Source organism: Capra hircus, chromosome 13 (genome assembly GCF_001704415.2).
Source record: "Capra hircus breed San Clemente chromosome 13, ASM170441v1, whole genome shotgun sequence".
Taxonomy (NCBI): domain Eukaryota; kingdom Metazoa; phylum Chordata; class Mammalia; order Artiodactyla; family Bovidae; genus Capra; species Capra hircus.
Genome location: NC_030820.1, coordinates 16,645,227 through 16,671,476, shown reverse-complemented (window position 1 = coordinate 16,671,476; position 26,250 = coordinate 16,645,227). Strand labels below are relative to the sequence as shown.

Sequence of the window (26,250 nt, the reverse complement as noted above, 5' to 3'; positions counted from 1 at the left end):
CCTCCCAGCTTCCTCCCACCGGCCCCTCTCCCTGGCATCACCAGAGCCTCTGGTCCACGGACCACTCGCCGTCCCGGGCCCACCGCTCCATTCTGACTCTGTCCCGGCTAAGCTAAGTTCTGCCACGTTGCACTCTTGCTCCCACCCTCGGGGCCCCTTGTCTGCTCTGCCCTCAGTGACAGGACCCCAGTCTCAGCTCAGCCCTGACTGGCACACCTTCTCCTGCATTTCCTTGAGAAGTCCTCAGAACTGCAAGGACCACGGCCCCCTAGATCCCGCTGGGTCCCTGACATCACTGGGCAATCTTGACGTCATTCCTGCTTGACCTTGGCTTTCTACTACAGGGAAGAAAGGCAGGCTTGGTCTTTGCCTCCTACCCTCGGAGTCCCGCTCATCCTATCACTTTCTCCCTCTGCTTTGCCATCCCTCTCCTCCCTTTCTTCCCTAATTCCCTCCTCCCCCGACCCCAATCTGTTCTTGCGCCTCCCTCTTTTCTCTGGGCCTGCAGACTCCAGTCTCACTGATGGCCCGGGGGTCCCTCCAGCCCACCCCTCTCCCTCACATCCTTCTCCACCTCCACACCACCCTCACTCGACATTTGACCCCCACCCCCATTCTCTGGCAATCTCACAGGAAACGGTTTTGTTTATTCTTTTCTGGGCTTGAATCCACCCATCTTCCCTTTCTCTTAGCACCAAACTATTCAATTTTAAGCTGACTTCTGATGCTTCAGAAATAATTTCTTGGATTTCGGAAAAGTTAAGGGGTAGACAGATGCCGGGGACACTGACCATCCTTTCTGGCTGGAAGGTGACCTGTGGGTGAGGGAGTTGGCTGGGTCTCAGACTCATGTAGCCCGGGATACAGGCCAGCCTGGACACAGACTGCTGTGTCCATTCACTTCAGGACATGAAATGAAACCGCCGCTGTATGAAATACACATTCCCACCACCAGCCTCTCCCGCTAGAACTGAAAACATGGCTGGTGCACTCTGGAAGGGAAGTCTGTCTCAGGCTGGGTCTAAGTTTAGAACACAGTCTCATATCCCAGCTCAGCGCAAGGCCCCCTCAGTAGACTCCTCTGGTTTTCCCAGCAGGACCGAAAATACACAGCTCAGATGACGCTCAGAAATGAACCTAAGCCAGCGAGGTTTCCATTTCCTTTTCACTTTTTTTTTTTTTTTTTTAAGTGAAGTATAGTCCCCAAGGACTGTGGCCTGCCAGGCTGCTCTGTCCATGGGATTCTCCAGGCAAGAATACTGGAGTGGGTTGCCATTCCCTTCTCCAGGAGATCTTCCCAACCCAGGGATCGAACTCAGGTCTCCTGCATTGCAGGTGGATTTTTCTTACCATTTGAGCCACCAGGGAGGCCCTAGGTTTCCATTTCCAACAACTGTCAATAGCCCCCTTTCCCCAGACACACATCAGTGAAGAGAAATATCTGAATGAACAAACCCGAGGAAGCAGACATGTCATGAAGCCTCTTCTCCTGGAGGGCTCACGTGCTTCCTCCTGCGCCTCTTGTAACAGCTACATCCTCAGAAAAGAACACCAATTCCACCTGTCGGTGGCCAACTCTTTCTTGGAAACTTGGGGGCAGATGTGGCTGGAAAGACAGAACTCCTCGGACTAAGCACTGCTGCAAGGCAGAGTTCCCTCCAAACCAAACAGGCTGGGGTGGGGCGGGTGTCAGAGAGCTGCCCTTCCCTGTGGGTGAGCCCAGCTGAGAGCGGAAGAAAATGCAAACCTTCGGTTGTTCTGGCAAAGTCCTGTGCTCACTTCCCAAAGTGCCCAGGCGTGCTGCCACTGGCGAAGGACCCAGCAGGACAGACAGTGGCCCAGAGGCCCCTGTTAAACACCCGGCTTGGAGGTGAAGCCAGCCACCTCGGCTCATGACAGCTCATGACCACCTTCCTCAAACAGGCATCACTCCCAGCAGCCAGGGCGCTCCCAAGGATAACGTGGGATGCTCAGCGTTCCCAGCTTCAGCACTGTTCACTGGCAAAACCAGAGGCACAGCATCTTAGAACCAGAAGGGAGCTGGGATGTCACCTCGACTGTCCTAGGAACTGAACAACACCTCAGAAACAGAAGAATTTCCTGATGCTTCTGTGCACACATGTGAAGCTACAGGCACCTCTATTTCACCCGGGTCCCCGACTCTCTCTTGCTTCCCAGCTCTCGCCTCTAGACTAACTGGAGATGGCGTTTACATCAGTCATGCTGTCTGGCTCTTTCTCACCACACACAGGTCATCAAACTCCTCTCCTCACCTTCTGGCGCTGTGATACTTTGTATACAGTCTATTCTGGGCTTCCCAGGTGGCTCAGTGATAAAGAATCCACCTGCCAGTGAAGGAGACACAGGTTCAATCCCTGGGTCGGAAAGATCCCCTGGAGGAGGAAATGTAACCCGCTCCAGTATTCTTGGGACTTCCCTGGTGGCTCAGATGGTAAAGCGTCTGCCTACAATGCAAGAGACCTGGGTTCAGTCCCTGGGTCGGAAAGATCTCCTGGAGAAGGAAATGGCAACCCACTCCAGTATTCTTGCCTGGAAAATCCCATGGACAGAGGAGCCTGGCAGGCTACACTCTCCATGGGGTCGCAAAGAGTCGGACACGACTGAGCGACTTCACTTTCACTTTCCGTTATTCTTGCCTGAGATATCCCATGGACAGAGGAGCCTGGCGGGCTATAGTCCACGGGGTTGCGAAGGAGTCAGACACGACCAAGCAGCTAAAAAATAACAACAGTCTGTTCTATTAGTACCTACAGAGCTCTGATTGTGCGTTTTTCTAACCACTTGTTCAAGACAGGCTTGGTGATGCCTAGTGTGTCTCCCAGACCCCTGGGATCCTTCCCAGTTCCTGCAGTTACCGCAGCTCAGCTGCTTGAAGCCCCGGGGAAGGGAGGGGCCTCCATGAACACTGAGGAGAGCTTCAGATACCCGCTGGCTGGGCCAACACAACGTCCCCCCAGGAGGGCAAACTCCTGTTGCCCTGGGGACTGGCTGAGTGTCACCTGGGGTCACCTGGAGTCACCTGCTGACCCCCAGGATCATCACTGTGGTTTGCTTGTCACTGAAACTGGAGGCAGAGGCTCAAAACAATCCAAATGAAGTAAACAAACCTCATCAAGGTGCTTCCCTGTCACTGGGACTGGATTCCCATCCTGCTCTTTAGCCATCAGCCAGCACTCAGTTGGCTCCTGACTGTCCATCACTTAGAGGAAGGCAAGGCCTCCTGTGTGAGGCTGGGGAACATACGCTGAGATGGGCTGACTGCCCTCTGCAAGGACAGCTTGGAAAGGAGCCCTGTCCTGCCTGGAGGGGTCTGTTTTGGGCTAAGGGGAGGCCCTGCCCTAGCCAAGCCAACTGGCCTTGGCTCAGTTGGATGAGCAAGTGCAGAGTGAGAGATGATGCTCTCCAGGTGTCATCCGTGGACTGGGACCATGGTTTCCAGAACGGGGATGCTGGTAAAGCCACGTCTCACATCCTGCAAGCTCTCAGCTGAATTTGTGTTTTCAAGTTGCCTTGGCAGCTTTACATATGAGAAACAGGTATACTGTAAATGCAGGCAAGCGGGGTGTTTCTAGAATGCTTGAGTCAAACCATCTGTCTTTGCCATTTCCTGACACTTGACTTTCTGGGAATTCTGAAATGCGTAGTAAGAATTATAAAACATGGGGGGAAAATCCCCACCTCTGAAGTAAGGAGGCATTTATTTGTGCAGCTCACATGCCAATACATCTCAAGGTGACCCAGGCTGATGACCCTGAAGTCATCTCAGACTTGATCTCTTTCCTGAGCTCCAGACTCATTCTGCAAAGCACCCACCAGAACAGATCTGTATCAAGATGACACAGCACCCCCGTTCTCTTTCACTCCAGCCCACCTGTTCCCCCAGCACAGCATCCTCCCAGCCCCTTGAACTGGACAATCTGGAATAACCTCACTGTTTCCACAGGTCAGAGCAGGACCCGTAGCTTCCCCACCCCTGGCCTGTCTTCACCCTCTCCCTGCATTCCCAGGACCACCTCCACCCTCCTGGGGCCAGCCCTCTCCACATGACTGCTCTGCCCGTCCTGGCCCCTCCCATGCCTAGTCCCCAATCCTGCTGCCAGGCTGAGGTTTTGAAAATGCAAATTTGATCACTCAGCTTAAAACCTGTCTGGGGTCCCCACTGCCCCAAAGCAAAAGAATTCCAATAGATTGGAGATTATTAGGTACTCTTCTTCACATGGATTATCTCATTTTCTCCCTTAAAAATCCCTCTAGGATACATTCCACTGTTATTTCCCATCTCAGAGCCACAGGTGAGGTCCAAAGGTTAAAGAGCTGGCTCACATAGCACAGCCCAAGTCCAGGACTGGGGTCCACTGGGCCCAGCTGGAGCTCACCCCAGAACCTGCTGGGTCTCTCCTTTCCAGGCTCGTCTCTCAGTTCTCCCCGTCCACTCTCACTAAATGCTGCAGCTTCACGGATGGGTATACAGTGTAAGCCCCCAGGCCCAGCCCAGGAGGCTCATGCAGCCTGGAATCCCTGCCCCACCCTAGGTGGCCTGATGACAGCCCTTTCATAGCACAAAGCGGGCATCTCTGTGAAGTCCTGCTTGGTTCTCAGCCCTGCCTTGCCCCTCTGCCAACATCAACAGTCTGCATATTGTACTGGCTGCTTTACTATTCCTGGTGTTTGTCTAAAGAAGAAGGCTCATGATGCTTTAATAAGAAGAGCTTAATGATGCATTTGCTATGTGCCAGATGTGCTAAACCCTTTGTGTGTGCACGTGATCTCAGACACTGCTTACACTGACCCCCAAAACTAGGTACCATCATCCTCACTTGAAAGATGAGAAAATTAAGGCTCAGAGAAGTATAAACCCAAAGTCACCAGGTTCAACCCTAGTAAGTGGCACAGAAACAAGCTGGCTTCAGGCTTCCCTGGTGGCTCAGAGGTTAAAGCGTCTGCCTCCAATGTGGGAGACCCGGGTTCGATCCCTGGGTTAGGAAGATCCCCTGGAGAAGGAAATGGTAAACCACTCCAGTACTCTTGCCTGGAGAATCCCATGGACGGAGAAGCCTGGTAGGCTACAGTCCACGGGGTCGCAGACAGTCGGCATGACTGAGCAACTTCACTTTCAGGGAACCACAGGAAATGTAGTCCAGGATGTCATAAACTATCAATTCATCCCACTGGAGGCAACGAAACACTAACTTGAAAAGCATCTTAAAAGAAAAAGAACATATAACCTCAATCCACTTACTGGCTGAGTAATAAGCTCAAGGAATAAAACTCCGCTCTTAAAGCCTCCTTGGGGGATTACCTTCAATAAAAACGAGCCTAAAATATCTCACATAAGGTGAAAAAGCTACAGCTATTTCTTGTGCATCTGTCATCAGTGCCTTCAGAGACCGTGTCCTCCAAGGCTGGGTGGGGAAAGGAAGAACGCGGCTGGCCCAACAGGATGCCAAGCCTCACCCATGGTTTTCACAGTGGAGACCCAGCCGACTGGCCCCTCGAGTGGGTGTTGTTCTTACCATGGGTGCCGAGCTGCCTGCTCGCAGGTGTATCTTTTATTCGGATCTTTCTCCATCAGGTTCCGAATGAAGTCTTTTGCTGTTCGAAGAGAAGGCGCAAGGAGAAGAATCAGTGTGTGCCTGAGATGCGACAGTAAGATGCCACTGGGTCTTTGGGAGTATCCAGGGCACCATGACAAATAGGAGACCAGCCGTCCACAGCCACTAGGGACCTGGGACAAAAGGCAGGCGGTACCCATGTTTGGGCAAAAGAGAAGCTGAGATCTGAGGTTCTGAGTGGTGAGGCAGTGAACGAGGAGGCGCTGAGCCTGGCCTGGGACCTGCCTTCCTGGCTCTGGGTCCCTTCCTGTTGGCAGGCAGCTAGTGGCACCCGTGGCCCAGGGAAGAGATGAACAATCCCTGTCACCACGCGCCTCTCACTCAGCTCACCGCTGCCTCAGGGAGCTGTTTTGTTGACGCCTTCTCCATGTTAAGACATCACTGATTCAACAAAATCGCCCAAGCACCCACTAGGCTCCCCAGGGCTTGGGCCAGCCCTGGGGCTGCGGACACACAGCCCGCCAGAAGCGCCCCCTGCAGCCCCCATGGATGATGACAAACAGCCAGCAGGAAATCATGAGGAGGAGGTGTGCCCTGGTGGCGAGGAGGAACTGCTTGGAGGCCCAGGAGTGGGTGTGACCAGGGCAGGACGCTGAGCGCACGGGGGTGGGGGAGGGGCTGGGTCCCAGAACTGGGGGATGACACGTGCCGGGGGGAAATCTGTCACCTCGCGGGCCCAGCAGCTCACTGCCCGCAGGACTGGACTTCTGGGGGACAGCTGTGCCCTTCCCAGCTCAGAAGTAAACTGGTCCCCATGCGGCTCTTTCCTGAAGAACCACAGCCGCATCCCAGGTTTTAGAAGACTGAGGAAGAAAGCAGGGCATTTCCAGTTAGGAGGAAACAATGCAAGTAATACAGTGTGATATTTGGATAGGTGGTTCGTTGTTTCATTTGATCCTTATACCACCTGCCAGAGTGGGGGGCGTAGTGTCACCATCCTCATCTGTTAGGAAGGAAGGTGAAGTTAGAGACATTTGATCTGCTCTTGTGGGCCTTGGGTTTGATCTTTCTCCCTGAGCGGGAAATGGTGAACTTCCCTGGGAATGTTTCCTGTGGCACAGTAGCTGAGATGCAGGCTCTGGCTTGAAGGCATGGGTTCAAGCCCCAGCTCTGTCACTTACTACCTGTGTGGCTTCAGTCAGGTTATTTCACCTTCTGGGGTCTCAGTTTCCTTACCTGTCAAATGGGGCTAACAGGACTCCCTACCTGACAGGTTGTCCTGTCCTGAGGACTGGGTGAGCTAGCACACATCTGGAGCTTATGGTTCTTTGCACACAGTAAACGCTCAATAAACATGAGCTAACATTGTCTCCTGGAGTTAAGGAGTTTGAGTAAACTCCGGAAGGTGGTGAAGGACAGGGAAGCCGGGCATGCTGCGGTCCATGGGGTCGCAAAGAGTCGGACATGACTGAGCAAATAAACAACAGCAAACACCGTCTCACTGCAGAGCACCCAGAGCAGCGTATGGCTGAGCAGGGCAGGAGTGAGTCCCCGCCCCAGCCCGGCTGGGGCACATGGCCCAAGCCTCTCCCTGCTCACAAGTCAATTCAAAGTGTTAGCTCAGCACCATTCTGAGCCGTCAGGGCCTGTTGGAGATGCAGGCGGTCTGGGTGTAGGGGTCTGCGAGCCATGAGACCTACCGGAGTCGGAGATGTCATCCCAGTAGGGGGAGTCGAACTCATATTCCGCCTTGAGGATCTGCTCAAAGAGCTTGGAGTCATTTTCGTCGTAGAAAGGAGGGTAGCCGCAGAGCCTGGAAGACAAGAAGGCGTGAGGATCTGAACCGGCAAGCTCCACGTGGTGGCTCGACGTCCAGCCTGGAGGAAGAGCTGTCTTCGCTCGAGTGCAGAAACTTGCACTGCGTGTGCTGCAGACACAATCTCAGCCAAGAATCCAAACCTTCTGTGGGTTCACGTGGCACAGAAGCAAAACTGATTTCTCAGGCAGCAAAAAGGGTTAACCCAGGTGGTGACAGAGGGAGCACATGTACACTGAGGTCACCTTAAACGTTTCTGATCTTACTCCCCGTGATATCATCCCCAGTAGAAGACAGGTTAAGGAAGCAAACCGAAGGTATGTTCGGTGTACTCTATAGAGAGCTTCCCTGGCGACTCAGCAGTAAAGAATCTGCCTTCAATGAAGGAGATGCAGGTTCGATTCCTGGGTTGGAAACGTCCCTTAGAGGAGGGTATGCCAACCCACTCCAGTATTCTTGCCTGGAAATCTCAGGGACAGAAGAGCCTGGCGGGCTACGGTCCATAGGACTGCAAAAGAGCCAGACGTGACTTAGGGACTAAAATGACAACAAGTACATTTTAGAACCCTTCCAGGTTCACTTTATTTAATCACAGCAAAATAGGGAAATTTTACAAACCTGAGTAACCAAGTTGCCATAAGTGGCCCCTAAATGCACAGTTTCACCCTACCACATCCAACCTGGGTATCTGAAAGGTTACAGTTTCTCCCATTAACATGTAATAAGCAGAAGCTGATGTAAGTTATAATACCATGACCTTTTCCTCAATGAACCCTTAAAATTGAATTTTCAAAGATAATCTAGGTCCAGTGGTTAAGACTTGGAGCTTTCACTACAGCAGGCCTGGGTTCCATTCCTGATCGGGGAACTGAGATCACACAAGTTGTGAGGGGCAGGCAGTCAAAAAAAAAAAAATTATTTAGGATGTTGGTAGAGAAAACTTCAAGTTCTGGAGGTACTGACAGTCACAATAGGGAATTTTTATTAAATACCCCTAACGCAACTTGTGCCATGAAACTGTGGGTTCTCCCACCCAGGTCTGCTACCAGCTCTGACGTGACCTTCACCACTAATAGGCCAGTGATACATTTTTCTGGACCAAGATGTCCTCATCTAAACACAAAGAGGCCGGACTGGAAAATTCCTAACATTCTTGTTGGCTTTACGATGCTGTGGCTCTGTGCTGCTTTCCCCCAATTTGTTTGGCTGGCTGTGCTTGCGTGCATTCTAAGTTGCTTCAGTCATGTTAGACTCTTTGCGGTCACATTAGACTCTTTGCAACCCCATGGAATATAGCCCGCCAGGCTCCCCTGTCCATGGGATTCTCCAGGCAATAATACTGGAGTCGGTTGCCATTGGCCTCCTCCAGGAGATCTTCCTGACCCAGGGATTGAACCCTTGTCTCCGGCATCTCCTGCATTGGCAGGTGGGTTCTTTACTGCCAGAGCTACCTGTGAAGCCCTTGACTGGCTGGGAGACCAAGGGAAAGATCTGGTCCATGCTTGAGACCTGGGGGTGGGAGGGAGGGATGGGGCAGACAGGCCCTGGTTGGGACTGGACATCGGAAAGGGGTGAGATTTAGGCTGTGACTGTGATGGACAGAGCAGAGGGCAAGGCTGGATTCCAGAAGGCCAGGCAAAGAGCTGGATGGCACAGAACTTGGTTCTGGACCTGAGACAACCCCCAGGGTGGCAGCAGCCACCGTGAGAGAGTCCTGCCCCCAGACGAGCCCGGAATCTTCCCACGCAGCCCAGTGTTGTTCAAAGCACAGCTACAGCCGAGAGACCAGTTTAATGAGAACAAGGGAACAGGCATCAACAGGCTCCAGGCCTTTGAGGGACTGAGGCTGTCGGCACGTAAGAAATTTAAGAAAGGTCCAAAACACAACTTTCAGGACATTTTTTCAGCCGCTCCTGCACTCTGCACAGCCTCGCTGCCTCTGCTGTATAGGGGAAGGGCTGACGACACTTTTAAATGCTGTGAGACATTCTGTGGGCCGATAAGATTCAAAACCATCTCTCCCTACAGGGTTGGTTTAGGGGCTAGGAGCCTGGAAAATTTCATTTTTAAAGATTTGCTGCTTTTGGCGAAATGAGTGAGAGCCAGTGCTTCTGAAACCATGAAGCCCATATTTCACTTCCCAGGAAAGCCTGGGCTGAGAGACAGACGCAGAAATGCTTCCCATAACGAGGATTTAGGGTAAACGAAATGTGCATATTAGGAAAAGCAGACAGAGCGAAATGTTAGTTCATCCTGGAAAACAGCGAACTTGTAGATACGTGAGGTTTCTGTTTGTTAACAACAGAGTGTGTTTTATTTTACAGTTTGGCTTTCAAGGGAAAAAAAAATCTCTAAGAAAATTTCAAGAAAGATTTATTCTTCATGTGGCAATCTTCTTAAAGTAATCTGATTTCTTCTGGTTTTAGCTCTTTTGGGGAGGGGAAACACAAAATACTGTTTGCGTTTCGGTACTGAGGATGGAGGGCTTCTCTGATAGCTCAGTTGGTAAAGAATCCGCCTGAAATGCAGGAGACCCCAGTTCGATTCCTGGGTCAGGAAGATCCCATGCAGAAGGGATAGGCCACCTACTCCAGTATTCTTGGGCTTTTCTGGTGGCTCAGCTGGTAAAGAATCCACCTGCAATGTAGGAGACCTGGGTTCAATTCCTGGGTTGGCAAGATCCCCTGGAGAAGGGAAAGGTTACCCACTCCAGTATTCTGGCCTAGAGAATTCCACGGACTAAAATAAAATAGTCCATGGGGTCGCAAAGAGTCGGACACAACTGAGTGACTTTCACTTTCACTGAGAATGGAAAGAAAGGAAACGGATGGAGCTTGAGGACTAAGTTAACATTAGGAAAGAAGGTTTTAAAACAGGGATTGAAACAGAACGGAAGGGCAAGGAGAGGTTGTAAAATCTTCCTTAGACCTAGAAATGTCACAGGGCTCCCAGGCAAGGCTATTTCATGAGTGGTTTGTGTGGCAGGTTCAGTTGGCAGAAATGACAACTCTGAGATGTTTCTATCCCCATATGCAGGACGCTGACTTCCACAGTCCTGGCCTGCCCATTCGCAGGTTTTGTTTTCATCTCTGTGTTCACATTTTACATATCAAACCAGCTAAATAGTCTACAAATTGATAGGTTCTCAAAGACAACAAAGCCATTCCCAATTGTTCTCGGCCAAGAAGCCCGTGGTTCAGAATAACATCTGAACTTGCCCACGACAGATGGTCCCCCCAGTGCCAGCAACCCGGCTCCACCAGCTCCCCACTCGTGTCCATTCCAGCCTCGGAGGGCCATTCAGGGAGCATGCTTACCCCTCCCGCCTGCCCTCTGCTGCTCCGTCTGTCGTCTCATCTCCTCTGGCACACGTACACAGCCATACGCTGGGTTCTAGTATGGCTTCAGCCGAACACTTATTCGGGGTCAAAAGTCCTACCACGCGCTTTGCTCTATTCTCTCACTTAAACCTCACTCCCCCAGGAGGGGTGCATCTCTGACAGCCTGCCTGGACCTGCAGAGCCACCCTCCACTCCGCTCCGTCCCCGGGAGGCTGGCCTGTATGGAGGGTTGCTGAGGGCTGAATTCTCTGACATCTGCTGGGGGGTCAGCCAGCAGGGACCCCAGGGGAGATGGGGGGGAGGGAGGAGGGCAGGGCAGGGCAATGCCCTGGCCCCTTCCACCTGAGACTCAGGCTGGTTACAGCACTGAGCCAAGGGCCGTGCTGCTCCCAGGGAGGGGGCTCTACCAGGCTCTCCCTTGGGCGGGCTAACTGCTTCCTCCCTCCCTGATCACTGAGGGTCTGGGGGCAATTACGGCTCAGCTGCCATCAGTCTCAAGGTCACGGTGCTATTCCTTGTGGTCCCTTCACACCAGAACCCTGTATACAGTCCCTTGTATAATTCTCATGTTAAAGGCAGAGAAGCTAAATTGCAGCGAAGTCGGGACATGAGCCCTGTCTGTCTGATTCCGGGTTTGTGTTCTTAACTGTCTTGCTTGTTCACTAAAGGGAAGGAGGCTTGAGAACTGAACCTTAGGTTTCAGTCTTGACTTTGAATTCTCTCTGCAGGCCCTTTCCTTTGTCCACTGGCCCCTTCAACTGCAAATAGAGCCCGGCCACTGGACCTGACTTCCCCATTTCCCAGACACTGGGTGTAGCTGCTAAGATGCTTAGCAGGGTTGGTTTGCAGTCCACCAAGCACTTTTTATTTCTGGGCCAAAGTGAAGGTCTGCACTCTAGCTGGGCTGCCTTCCCCTGGCCCGTTTCAACTGGCACATCCCAGCTAGGGTGTTACTAGGAAGACCCCGTCCTCTGCTGCCGGGCAGTGTGGGTGCCCTGCTCTGTGTCCCGTGGCAGCGCACAGAGCTCTGTCGTGACCCTTCCTATACGGCACACTGCCCTGACCTCCACACCCCCCTCAAAGCAGGACCACGTCTCATATTTTGCTTTCTTCTTGGACTTCCAGTGCCCAGCTCAGGGTCTACCTGTGGCAGTTCCTGGGTCAATGCTTGGAGGAACAAACATGCTCTTGAAGAGGGGGTTTCACCGCTGGCTGCTGAGCCCTCTGGCTGGGCTCTGAAAGAGAGACAAGGATGAAGGAAGCACGCAGGAGCACCCACTGGAGCACAGCCCAGGGCACCGTTGGGGTCCTCACTCACCCCGACTCCTCCCTCCTGCACACCACCCTCCCGGAAGGTGGGAAAACAGCAAAGCTCAGTGCCACTGACGAACGTTCCAGAAGAACCCAGTGAGCAAGGCCAGGTGCTGGGAGCAACCTGGCCTCTGTCTGTAGAGAGAATGCATTGGGTTACCTAAAATGCCACTACCGTTTTGTGGACAAGTCTCATGGAGGAAGTTTTCCATGAAGACGGCTGTTAACATGAATGAAAGTGAAATTACCCACGGCCAACCATGGCTGGTCCAGCAAGGCACCGTTATTCTTGGAAAATGAAATGGTGTGATAGTGTTAGAGCTTCCACTGAGTGGCCCCGAGACTTGACTGCAATAATTGTGCTACATTAAGGGATGTTCCACCTCCTCCTTTGCCCTTGGACAATATCAGTGTCCCTACAAAAATGGATGCCTGCTGAAAAGACTTCCAGATAACAATCAGTTGTTACCTCTTTCCCCTTTTATGTAACTTTACTGTCATGATTCACTGCAGCCTTCTAACTTCTTGCATATTTCTTAGACCTGATTTAAGGTTCTGCTTTTCCTTATTGACTTTTGGTTTGAGAGACAGACACAGAGAAGACAGGAAGGAGCTGGTATCAGAAGTAGTGACAGGCAACGAGTTATTACATTTATACCTGTTAGGATGGTTATTATCAACAAAAAAAATAATAAAAGTTAACTAGTGTTAGGATGTGGAGAAAATGGAACCCTTGCGCACTGTTGGTGAGAATGCAAAATGGTGCAGCCACTATGGAAAATAATATGGATGTTTTCCAAATATTAAAAGTGGAACCACCATGTGATCCAGGAATCCTTCTTCTGGATATATTCCCAAAGGAGATGACATCAGTGCCATGAGGAGTTATATGGGCTCCTGTGTTCACTGTAGCCAAGATGTGAAAACAATCTGTGTCCACTGATGGATAAATGGATACAGGTGGCTCAGTGGTAAAGAATCCACCTGCCAAGTGGGGGACATGGATTTGATCCCTGGGTCAGGAAGATCCCCTGGAGAAGGAAATGGCAACCCACTCCAATACTCTTGCCTGGAAAATTCCAAGGACAGAGGAGCCTGACAGGCTACAGTTCATGAGGTCGAAAAAGAATCAGACAGGACTTGGTGACTTAGCACAGAGAGCAGGGGAGCATGTGAGCAACTGGCTTTGTAGCTGTGCGGAGGATGGGTGCGAGGCAGGAAGGTAAGTCAGCCGCTGTGAGCAGACAAGGGAAGGACCGGAGGCACAGACGGTGGTAGCAGTGGGGGAATGGATTCCAAAAGGAGTCCGGAGGGGAAAACAGGAAGATGAGGTGATTAGCTATGGAGAAAGGGAAGGCCAGGATGCCTCCCTGGTCTCCAGTGTGGACCACGGGGGCTGCGTCAACCACGGTGGAGAACAGAGGAGAAGGGACCAGCGACAGCCCCAACGTGTCACCACAGCATCTGGCAAGTCCAACCTCTCTGTTCAATAGACACAGCCCTCCTCGGGGAAGCAGCTCTGGACAGCTGTGTTCTTACAGTTAGGAGATCAACACCTAATGTCCTACCCCAGCCTGCCTTCTAGAAAGACAGGCCCATCAGTGGGAGAGAGGGATGAAGAAAAGTGAACTCGAGTCTTTGCGGAATCAAACAAACCCCAATAAGGTCACATCCGGTAGCCCTGGTTCAGCGCTTGGCTCCCTTGCACTGCTGTAGCGGGTACAGAGGATAGCAAAGCTGCTGTCCAGACCCTGGAGCTCAGGGCTGGGCAGAAGTTCCAGCCTGGCTCTCTTACCCAGTGTAGCTGGGAAAGCAAGTAACACATACAAGCAAATCTGAGCACCTGGAATGTGCCTCCTGAGCTTCCCTGGTGGCTCAGCTGGTAAAGAATCCACCTGCAATGAGGGAGACCTGGGTCGATCCCTGGGTTGGAAGATCCCCTGGAGGAGGGCATGGCAACCCACTCCGGTATTCTTGCCTGGAGAATCTCCATGGACAGAGGAGCCTGGCGGGCTACAGGCCATGGGGTTGCAGAGTCGGACATGACTGAGCGACTAACACACACACAGCACAAGTGCCCAAACATACTGCAAATATTCTACATAAAAAGCCTCTGAGTGCAGCAGTCCACACTGACAACTGAGTCATCATCTGGAAACAGCAACCCGGAACGTGCCCTTTAGTCTATCTGGAGGAAGAGCGTGAAGATGAAGAGGTGGGTGACTTTGCAAGTCCTGTCCCCTGAGGGCTGACTTTGCTTTCAGAGGCATTTCGTGGTGCGGCTTCCTCAGCCTGGGATTCAGAGAGATAAAAGACACAGATTCGAATTCTGGCTCCAACAAGGCCTGGTGGAGTGACTTCGGGGAAATTATGTATTGTTTCTAAGTCTTAAGTTCTTTTGTAAGATGATGAAAATAGGACCCACATTATAAGAGATATTATAACATGTATCACATACATTGTATAATAATCTATATTACATATAACACAGATAGATGAACAGATGGATACAGGTAAAATATATAACATAGGAGTGCCCATCACATCGCAATCTTTAAATGCCAGCTCCCCCCTCTTCTCTCCCCTTGTTTGTCTCTTTTCTATCCCACCAGCTCCATCTAACTTTTCAGCTTCCCTCTGCTGAAACATTGTGCAGTGAGACTCCGCTCACCACCAGGAAGACCCAAGGGTGTGGGAGAGAGGAACAGATGAGTCCGAAGGGACTCAGTCCAGTGTCCTACCCTCTAAACGTGGAAACAGAGCAACATAATTAAAAATTTTGTACCAAGTCTCAGAATCATTCATGACTGACTGTACATCCTGACCTTAGCTTCTACACTGCTCTGGAAGGGAAGGAGAGAGAAGCCACCTCTAGTCATGATGTTATGTGATGGATGCGCGGACAGGATGTTCTGGAGACCTGCTTTTCAACTTTGATCTTTGAGGATGGGTATTTCCAAGCATTTTACCAAGGAGTCCTCAATTCTAGGAAATTGCTCAAGCTTCCCTGAGAACAATTCCTCAAAGGCATATTAGTGAAGAGAGTATTTTTATGCATTGATGCTTTCAAACTGTGGTGCTCGAGCAGACTCTTGAGAGCTCCTGAGAGCAAGGAGATCAAACCAGTCAATCCTATAAAAAATCAATCTTGAATATTCACTGGAAGGACTGATGCCGAAGCTCCAATACTTTGGCTACCTGATTCGAACAGTCAACTCTTTAGAAAAGACCCTGATGCTGGTAAAAACTGAAGGCAGGAGGGGAAGGGAACGACAGACAAGATGCTTGGATGGCATCACTGACTCAATGGACACGAGTTGAGCAAATTCCAGCAGACGGTGAAGGACAGGGAAGCCTGGCATGCTGCAGTCCATGGGGTCCCAAAGAGTTTGACATCACTTAGCGACTGAACAACAACAGAGCAACTGGGCGAAACAACAAACTTCTATGTCTATTACAAACCAGAGGAACTGAGTAGGGCCAACCCAGGCCCAGTGGGACTCTGCAAAACACTTGAAAACTCCATCAAACCTGGGCTTTCCTCCTCGGGATAGTAGAGTCTGCGGGATGTGTGACAACCACTGGGCAGCCACCAGTTGGCCCTTCGTCTTGGCTGTCTGTGAGACTCAACAAGTGTTTACTGGCTGAATGTCTGGAACACATACTGAGCAATCTGAGTTCTGTTCCTCTTACTCTGGTTAATAGGACATATTTTTTAAAATAATAAAAAAGTGAAGCTTTTTAAGCTGTCAAATCTCTGTTGCTTAGCTGCAAAGCTCATTTAGCAAAATAGATTTCAGCACATTATTTGGATTTGTAGACCAGAATGACCAGTGAGACCTGAATGTTTACAAAGATGTACTGCGATTACTTCAGCAACTAGAGATTTGCTTATGTGCATGCCAGAGCTTCCTCCTCGCAAACCTGAAAGGGACAAGGGAAGGTTCACATATTAGAACCATGTGCAGGCTGACTTCAGCAAGGCACCGCTGGTGAAATGCAATGGCCAAATGTCCCGTTACCCCTGAGATTTGGTTAATACTTTGAAAGCTGAGAAGGTGGAAGCCGATCCGGGAAAGCTCTAGAGGAGGGAAAAAAAGGAACAATAGAGGGGAGATGGGACACACATCCCTTAGAAAGTTTATATATAATCAGAGCTGAAGCCCAGGAGTTGGGCAGGAGGGGAAGAAGGACAAACGCTCTTCCCCAAGCATGAGAAATTGGCAGCATACTCCATTTGGAGTAAAATAGTTACCAATAATAATAATAATAATAATAATAATAAAACTTGTCCACAGTAAAGAGTTGGGCTGGACAAGACATCGTCCAAAGCTGTGCTATGATCCAGGGACCTACTTCCAAATGTGTAACTTTTCAATTCTTGCATCAGCCTAAAGGACAGCATCCCCAGGAAGTCTAGGCGGTGAGCACACAGGGGAAACACATCTGAGGGAGGTTCAGACAAACCCACTTTCAACTCAGCCTCTGCTGACAGTGGATTGGAGGTGGGGAAGGGGCAGTCAGAGGAGGAGAAGTGAGGGGAGCTTCCAACAGCCAGGAAAGTTGTGTTAGAAGAAACACAGCGAAACTTTCAGCAGCTAGAATTAGTTCTCACAAGTGATGAATTTGCACCAATTAGTGCAGACATCCAGGCTGGAGGTGATTAACAAGAGCGCTAACTGATGAGTCTGAACCCTGGGCAGATTGCCAACTCCACCTGTGCATCTTGTGGGGTTTTTGCGCCCTGTCTCCCTCCTCCCATCCCCTCGTCTTCCTTCTCTCTCAAGTTCTGCTTGGTAAGCAGTTACGAATCTGTGCAGACTAACAGCCACACTTGGGAAATGTCTTGTACGTCCATCCTGTTGGCCTTGGCTTTTGATTGCACTTTTTGCTTGTCCCTGGCCTCCAACAGCTCTCTCACAAGGCACTTCCAAAAAAATTTTTACTTTTTGGCTGTGCCATGTGGCATGCAGGCTCTCAGTTCTCAGACCAGGGATGGAACCCATGTCCTCTGAACTGGAAGCGTGGAGTCTTAACCCCTGAACCTCCAGAGAAGTTCCCACAAGGCACTTGTGAGGATGACTCGAAATTGCTTCCACCCTCAGAGGCTCATCCTCAGACGTGCACTGTGAGAGCACGGCAAGCCTATCGGAAGCTGCGGTGTGGTCTTGTGAGCAGCCCCGGCGCAGCTGTACCTGCCATTGAGTCACGGGCTCCTGGTCCCTCCTCTGAACCACCTCCATGGTCGTTTGCAGACTTGCTGGTGTGAACTGGTACCTCTCCTCTTCCCACCTCCATCTCTTCTCTTCCTGGTCAGAAACCCAGCTCCGACTAAGAGGTCTGAACTCACGACTCCTATTATTACGGCTCCTGGAGAGCTGGCCACTTTCCTCTCTGTGCGCCTTTTGGTTCTCTAACCAAAAGAAAACCTGTACCACCTGCCTCCAGCCTCCATGCTGGCACGCTCCATTCCAGAGCGTGAACCTTTTAAAACATAATAAAAGCCTAGTTTGATTCTTTCGTTCACTCGGTGTGGTGCTCGACAAATGAAACATCCTGATATTCAGAGATTTTACTTTCCCCATCGCTAAGTATTGGTGACACATAAGTTTCAAAGCTGGATCAACTCTTCCAAGTTTTATTTTAAAAATTACGTCTCAAATTGAATGAGACATCTTTTATCCAACACAGTAAGCACATCATATCCTTAGATAATTGGGTCTTAGATAATTAACCATTTCCCCTGCCTGACAACCTGGTGGATACTTGAAGACAATCCTTCCAAGTCCAGATCACTGTACGCCACTCTCGGGGAGCCTTCCTCAAGGCTTGGGCAGGGTCCACATCTCTTCCAGCAGCTCCTGCCGCCCATCTTAGGGACAGGCAGCAAGACCAGATTGTAAGTCATCTGTTGACTGCCTGTTGCCTCTGGCAGACAGGAAGCGCCTGTGTGGCCAGGGCGGTAATGAATCCATTTCAGCAGCCATGCCATATTGCCCAACAAGTATTAGTTTCAATAAATGTTAGTTAAGTGAGCAAATGTCAGTCCCCTGCCTTCCATCCTCCAGGCTAAATATCCTGAAGCATTTAGATGCTACTTAAACGACAGTCTCCAGGAGATGACGCTTGCATGAAGTTAGCGAGCAGAGGGAGTGGAATGCTTTTCCATTTGTCCTGAAGCCACACTGTGGCAAAGGAGACATTCCCTTCCTGCTTCTCCCGCTGGGCGTCCTTTCTACCTTGTTGTTGTTTAGTCACTAAGTTGTGTCCAACTCTTTGTGACCCCACAGACTGTAGCCTGTCAGGCTCCTCTGTCCATGGGATTTCCCAGGCAAGATACTGGGGTAGGCTGCCATTTCCTTCTCCAGGGGATCTTCCCGATCCAGGGATTGAACCTGCATCTCCTGCGTTGCAGGCAGATTCTTTACTGCTGAGCCAATGGGGAAGCGCCCCCCCCCCCACTTCTACCTGGGCCTTTGCAGAGACAAAGGCACAGATGGGGCAAACTTCACCTTCCCCAAAGTCACTGGCAGGAAATTGCTCCCACCACTGTGGAAAATGGAGCTTCTCTTGACCTCAGTGGTACTGTTTGTAAATTTCCTCCATCACCCTGTGCATATCCCTGCACCCACTTCTTGAAACCAGAGAGTATTTTATGCTTGGTTCTTTCCTAAGGGTTAGAGGTGAACCACGGAGAAGGCAATGGCACCCCACTCCAGTACTCTTGCCTGGAAAGTCTCATGGACGGAGGAGCCTGGTAGGCTGCAGTCCACGGGGTCGCTAAGAGTCAGCACGACTGAGCGACTTCACTTTCACTTTTCACTTTTATACACTGAAGGAAATGGCAACCCACTCCAGTGTTCTTGCCTGGAGAATCCCAGGGACGGGGGAGCCTGGTGGGCTGCCGTCTATGGGGTCGCACAGAGTCGGACACGACTGACGTGACTTAGCAGCAGCAGAGGTGAACCAACTGTCAACAGACCACTAATAGTCCTTCTCCCAAAGCAGCGGAGAGAGGGTCATGAACCCATGAATGAAGCTGAAATATGGTCAAGCAGGTCTTGTAAACAAATGGCACTTAGGCACCCACAAGGTCCACTCAGTATAGACTAGGGGGGGTGGTGAGGATTGGGCATCTTTCTGAGACTCCTCCAAAAGCAGCCACACTGAAATACAGGAGTAAAATCAGTGAGCCTGGAAATTATAACCAACATCAATGCCTGTTGAAATAAAAACAGTGAGGCTAGAACAACAAAAGAAGAGTGCAGGGTGGTGGCTGGTCTTTAAGGTGGAGGGAGGCAGCAGGCGTAAGAACCGTCTGCACGCGGCCACCCTGCCCAGAGATGTGGCAACAGTGGTCCCCCCCTTGCCAGAAATCACTTTTGGGAGACAGAGGTGACCGGAAGCCCATGAAGGGCTTTATGAAACCACCCAAGGCCATCCAAGTCCACCCAACTCCTCAGCTCTGATCCCTGGTCACTAAGGAAACTCCCTGTTGGAGTCTGCTTTCTCCTGGAACTTGCCAGTCTGATGACATGCATATCTCATTACTTTGCAGGGCATGCGTCTCATTATGATTTAATAAATGGACATTCCAGTTGTGTTCTTTTGTTTGCTTTGTTTTAAACTCTCTGGAGTCTGGCTAGTATGAATCAATTCCCTGGGATCATCTGTAAGATGAAGCAACAGATCTGACTTCATTTCTAAATGTCTAAAGCCAAGGTTAAAACCATATACCCATGGTGGCCTAGATGTGGCAATATGTCCCAGTCTGCGGGGTTTATGAAAAGATGATGACTGCTGCCTGCTGACAATGCCCGTTCATTATTTCTATCAGGATTAAATGAGAATAGGAACCATTATAATACCCCAGGCTTGGATGTTTCACTGGGGCTCAATAATCACATCGTGTTCTCTCCTGCGGAAGCGTCGGCTTGTGCTGTCTCTAGGGGACACACGGGCCCATAAAGGGGCAGCTCTCAGTGGTGGAAAGAATGATGAGTTCCTTGCTAAGGAGCATCCTTTGTCTCAAAAAATGGACCTAGTGCACCAGGTTAAGCATTCTTAGTTCCATTCTTACAAAGATAATTCTGCTGTGTACCTTGGTCAATTTATTTCTGTGACTTAGTTTAAAAAACTGAACAATGTAGGAAGCCAGTCAAAAAGCAAGGGTATGAGCATGAATATTCACCTGGGATTTCCTCTAGGCAGAGATGTCAGAGGTCACAGCATGGGTAAGCGCCCTCACCACCCACAGCAGATCTGGTCAATCTATCCCTAACCATCCTTTAGCATTGACTGGTTTCCTTTAGCATTGACTGGTTTGATCTCCTTGCTGTCCAAGGGATTCTCAAGAGTCTTCTCTAGCACCACACTTTTAAAGCACCAGTTCTTTGGTGCTCCACCTTCTTTGTGGTTCAACTCTCACACTTGTACATGACTACTGGAAAAATCCTAGCTTTGAGTATATGGACCTTTGTCAGCAACGTGGTTTCTCTGCTTTTTCATACACTGTCTAGGTTTGTCATAGCTTTCCTTCCAAGGAGTAAGTGTCTTTTAATTTCATGACTACAGTCACTGTATTCAGTGATTTTGGAGCCCAAGAAAAGAAAATCTGTCACTCCTACTTTTCCCCCTTCTATTTGTCACAAAGTGATGGGATGGGTGCCATGATCTTAGTTTTCTGAATTCTGAATTTCAGGCCAGCTTGTTCACTCTCCTCTTTCACCCTCATCAAGAGCTCTTTAGTTACTTTATGCTTTCTGCCATTAGAATGGTATCATCTGCCTGTCTGAGGTAGTTGATATTTCTCCCAGCAATCTTGATTCCAGCTTGTGATTCATCCAGCCCAGCATTTCTCATGATGTACTCTGCATATAAGTTAAACAAGCAGGGTGACAATCTATAGCCTTGACATACTCCTTTCCCAATTTGGAACCAGTCCATTGTTCCATGTCCGGTTCTAAGTGTTGCTTTTTCACCTGCATACAGGTTTATCAGGAGACAGATAAGGTAGTCTGGTATTCCTATCTCTAAGAATTTTCCGGTTTGTTGTGATTCACACAAAGCCTTTAGCATCTCAATGAAGTAGATGTTTTTCTGGAATTCTCTATGATCCAATAGATGTTGGCGATTTATCTGTGGTTTCTCTGCCTTTTCTAAACCCAGATGTACATCTAGAAGTTCTTAGTTCACATACTGCTGAAGCCCAGCATGAAGGATTTTGAGCGTGTGAAATGAGCGCGACTGTATGGTAGTTTGAGCATTCTTTGGCATTGCCTTTCTTTGGGATTGGAATGAAAACTGACCTTTTCCAGTCTTGTGGCCACTGCTGAGTTTTCCAAATTTGCTGACACACTGAGAAGAGCACTTTAACAGCATCATCTTTTAGGATCTGAAATAGCTCAGCTGGAATTCCATCACCTCCACTAGCTTCCTAAGTAGTAATCCTTCCTAAGGCCCACTTGACCTCACACTCCAGGATGTCCAGCTCTAGATGAGTGACCACACTGTCATGGTTATCTGGGTCATTAAGACCTTTTTTTTTTTTTTTTTTAATAGTTCTTCTGTATATTCTTGCCACCTCTTCTTAATCTCTGCTGCTTCTGTTAGGTCCTTACTGTTTCTGTCCTTTATCGTGCCCATCCTTACATGAAATGTTCCCTTGGTAACTCCAATTTTCTTGAAGAGATCTCCATTCTTTCCCATTCAATTGTTTTCTTCTATTTCTTTGTATTGTTCATTTAAGAAGGCCTTCTTATCTCTCCTTGCTATACTCTGGAATCTGCATTCAGTTGGGTATTTTTCCTTTTCTCCCTTGCCTTTCACTTCTTTCCTCAGCTATTTGTAAAGCTCCTCAGATAACCACTTTGCCTTCTTGCATCTCTTTTTCTCATCAGACTGGACACCAACAAATTCATTATGGTGTCCAGCCTACTCCATCTTCAATCCTTCCCAGAAGCTTAGGCTACTCAGTCAAAGATTTTTTTTTTCCAAGTCCTGATCCCAAAAGGAAGATTCCTGGCAGGGAAAGGACCTACCAAAAGGGTTTTTTAAAAATGAGTCTCCTTGTTAGGAAAAAAATATTTCTCTTGCCAAATAATAGATAACATAAATGACTGTGGAGATCCAAACGAGAACCGATTTATCAAGGATCTACATCAACAAAATGAACAATGTTTGAATGGCATGTGGAGAGGAGAAAATGGGGTGTCTGGCACAGCCACTGTTGCTACAAGCTGACATCTCAGGGCAACATGTTCATCAAGGGGCAATAACGCTGCTGCACCCCCAAAATGGCAGAGGCTGACCTCTTTCCCATGCCAGGAGACACGGACGATTAAAGGCTCGGCACGGATTCCCCCGGGGAGCACCGGCTCCTCTGTGTGCTGCCTATCAGTCACGACCCGCTCAGCAGCCTTCCTCATCAGATCAAGGATGGGATAGGAAGACCAGGCATGGCAGACCCATGCAGAATAGCCAGAGTGTGAGGTCCACGAGTTCTCACTCCCGACACGAGTTCAGCCCAGAGCCGACCCTCTAACCGAGAATACCAACCCAGTCAGAGGCTTTCAGAGCGTATTTTCCGGTCCTCAAACATGCCCAGTTCCTGTGTCTGCATCCCTCCCCTGGTTGGGGTGCTGTCCTCTGGCTTCTCTGCTTACGTTAGTCTTTTCCAAACTTCTGGATATCCTTGGGATGATGGTCCCTCCTTCCTGAATACCCTGTCCTCCTCAATGGTGGTTTCATCCCAGGAACTATGAGAGCTGGACAGCCTTGAGTGTCTCTCAGTCTACTTAGGAAACTGCTTGTCCCACCATATACACTGCACTCTGACGAGAGGCATCCTGTCTTTGTCATCTTGATTATTTTCAGCACCACACACAGTGCCTGAAATAGAGAATGTACTCAAGAAATGCCAGTTGTTGACACCAATAATGATGAATTTGAGCCCTATTATGTAGCAATTTATATCTAGGATTTGGCCTTTCACTCATAATAATCTGGGCACTGTGGAAGGTATAAGTGAGATATCCAAAGTCCATTTGTTCTCTGCTTGAGACTCTCTGAGCTCTGGAAGGTACCAAGGAAGATGAAAACCCAGGCTGCCACTTTTAAGTCTGACACAATCATGAAATCAACCTGAGATCAATCCTTGAAGCAAAGCTAGTGATGACCAGGCAACCACCAAGTTTCAGCTTATCAAGTTTATACTTAACATGAAAACAAAGAAATACAGTATTTCTTTGCTTAATGCTCTATGGGAATCCAGCCAAATATTATATTGTATACTGCACTGATAAGGAGTGGGATGTATTCATTCTACTGCTCAGCTCATACCCAATAAACCTGTCAGTATCTCTATCCCAGATTTCTGAACTCCACACGTGCTTACCGTAGTCAACGGGTGTCTCAAAGGTGACTCAAGTTCAACATGACCAAAATGAAATTCCTAATCTCGCCTACTCCCTAAATTGTTTCTGCATCACTCTCCTAGCATCTGTCCTTAAGTTGGGTTTATCCTTGAAGCATCTCTACCCTTCATCCTTCACATCCACAGTATATATACCATTTCGCCTCCATCCCTGCCCCCATGGCAGAAGCAATCATCACCATTCATCCAACCTAAGCCTCTGAACCATCTTTGCTCTCCACTTCTGCCCTGTCTAATCCCTTGTTTGAAGAGTAGCCAGAATAATATTCGAATGAGAATCATTGTAGTACACAATATAATATCTGGCTGGGTTCACATAAAGTGCAGGGTGAAAATCAGATCAGGTCACACCTCTGGCCAACTGTTCTTTGACTTCGCACTACAACTTGGGTTAAAATCTAAGTTTTGGGGACTTCCCTGCTGGCCCAGTGGTTAAAACTCTGTGCCTCCACTGCAGAAGGCACAAGTTTGACCCCTGGTTGGGGAATTAAGCCATGTAGTGGGGCCAAAAAAAGAAAAAAAAGTCAGTTTTCTTTCAGGTCTCCCCTTCCTCTGGCTCTTGCTTATATCCTGTCTTGATTCTCTAACCATGTTGGCCTTCTGATATTTTCCTACTTATGTGCCATGGCAGACACAGTGCATTACCTACAGCAAATCCATTTCTTGCCTTCTTCCTCACTAGCAGAACTCTGATTTCACTCAAAGATACACTGCACTGTTATACAAAGGTTTGATATCGTTATTCTAAAGTGTGTGCCATGCCTGACCTAAAATGTCCATGTTTCAAGGGGACTCTGCTTTAATATTTTCACTAAGCTGAGGTCAACCAAACCGTTTACTGTGGACTAAATTGTGTAACCCAAAGCCATATGTTGAAACCCTACCCCTCAATGTGATAGTATTTGGAGATAGTGCCTTTGAGAGATAATTATGTTTAGATGAGGTCATGAAGGTGGGGCCCTCCTGATGGGATTAGTGCCCTTAGAAGGAGAGATACCAGAGAGCTTTCCCTCCCTCTCGGCAAGAGTGGGAGGACACAGCAAGAAGGTAGCCATCTGCACACCAAGCCAGGAAGAGGGTTCTCACCAAGAACCAAACCAGCTGGCACCTTGGCCTTGGACTTCCAGCCTCCAGAACTGTGAGAAATAAATGTCAGCTGGTTATGTCACTCAGTCTGCGGCATTCTGGTAAAGCAGTATGCGCTAAGGCACCACTGCTTGGCTTTAAACTGCTTATCCTAGCAATGCAGTACATACCTCCTCTCAGTATTCTGATATATGGTGCCCCAGGGCCAAGACTTCAGGGGAATAATTACATATAGGCACTAATGCAGACCAGAGCAATGGCTCAAGATTCAGAACAGATGTAATGGAACAAATAAGCAGAAGGCCAGGGAAAGGGTCAGTTTTTCACCTAGACCCATGGAAGATTTCTCTAGATGACATCTGCTTTGGCGCTTTGCGGGAAGAGGACTGGCTTATCACTCATTTCTCTAAGTCTTTCACAGTCAAGCTAGTTAAGGATAAGAGCTTTAGTTGAGGGTTTAGGGAGCCAGGGAAATAACACAAGGCCACGGCCAGTGTCTGCTCACCCAGGACCCTCCAACACAGTACGCAAAACTGTATGGGTGTGAGTTTATAGGGAAGAGGATCCACAGCTTCATTAGATTCCCAAAAGGGTCTGGAACCCGCCTCCCTGCATAAAAAGGATCACACTGCTGCAGAAGATGGCCAAAGTGCCTCAGAACTGAAAGCATTCTCTAGGTGCAATGTGTTAGCTTTGTATAATAGCTCAGATGAATCTGGCTTTTACCTAAATTCCATAAGTGGGAGCCCAACACCCAAGTACATCATAACAGATAAAATTCTCCTGTGATAAGAATCTACAAGAGAGGTCAGCTAAATCCTCATTAAATTGCAAAAGTTGCCAGTTGAAAGGATGCTGTAGAAAGACTATTTGCTTCCCAGATAATGAGACAAAACCAATACAGGGGGGTGTTTCCAGTCTTTCTCCCATCACAGTCTCTCCTAGCCTCTTGGGTGTGGTGGGCTTTGTCAGCGAGAGAACACTCCCTTCCTTGAGGATGTTAAGGAGAAGAAATTCATCTGCTATCAGTTAGGGACTCACTGACCTAAACCTACCCTGAAAGTATGTTCCATAATAAGTGTTTGAAAATATCACTACAAAAAGAAACTGTAACTTAAAAATAACTTTATAGTGAACTTAAGCAAATCAACACATAACTATAAAAAGGAGGAGAAGGGGATGACAGAGGATGAGATGGTTGGATGGCATCACCAACTCAATGGACATGGGTTTGGGTGGACTCTGGGAGTTGGTGATGGACAGGGAGGCCTGGCGTGCTGCAGTTCATGGGGTTGCAAAGAGTAAGACACGACTGATGACTGAACTGAACTGAAAATAAGTGCAACAGGCCTATGACCGTGGCATTTCCTGGGTCGCAGAGATAAAGCACCTGAGAAGAAGTGAGGCATTCCAAGGCTAAGTTTTGGTTTTCACCGCATTTTTCTTACTGCGACTTCTCTCTCTAATACATGATATTTGGTCTTAGTTGCAGCACCTGGGCCCTTTGCTGCAGCACACATGCGCTCTAGTTTTGGCTGCAGGCTCAGTTGCTCCATGGCACGTGGGATCTCAGTTCCATGACCAGGGATTGAACCTGGGTCTCCTGCATTGCAGGGCAGATTCTTAACCACTGGACCACCAGGGAAGTCCCTCTTCCTGTGATTTCTGCTGGATTTGCCCTAATATTTT

General features: G+C 49.1%; 1 protein-coding gene across 2 annotated transcripts in view; it reads right to left on the bottom strand.

The window, feature by feature from the left end:
• The window catches only part of CAMK1D (calcium/calmodulin dependent protein kinase ID), a 393,621-nt gene that overhangs the window by 9,487 nt on the left and 357,884 nt on the right, over positions 1–26,250 (bottom strand). For both annotated transcript variants that reach the window (XM_018057012.1, XM_018057013.1), the window contains exons 7-8: positions 7,274–7,386; positions 5,535–5,613 (exon numbers count right to left, since the gene is read on the bottom strand). In XM_018057012.1, coding sequence (XP_017912501.1) covers positions 5,535–5,613; positions 7,274–7,386 — 192 coding nt within the window. The remainder of the gene's footprint in view (positions 1–5,534; positions 5,614–7,273; positions 7,387–26,250) is intronic.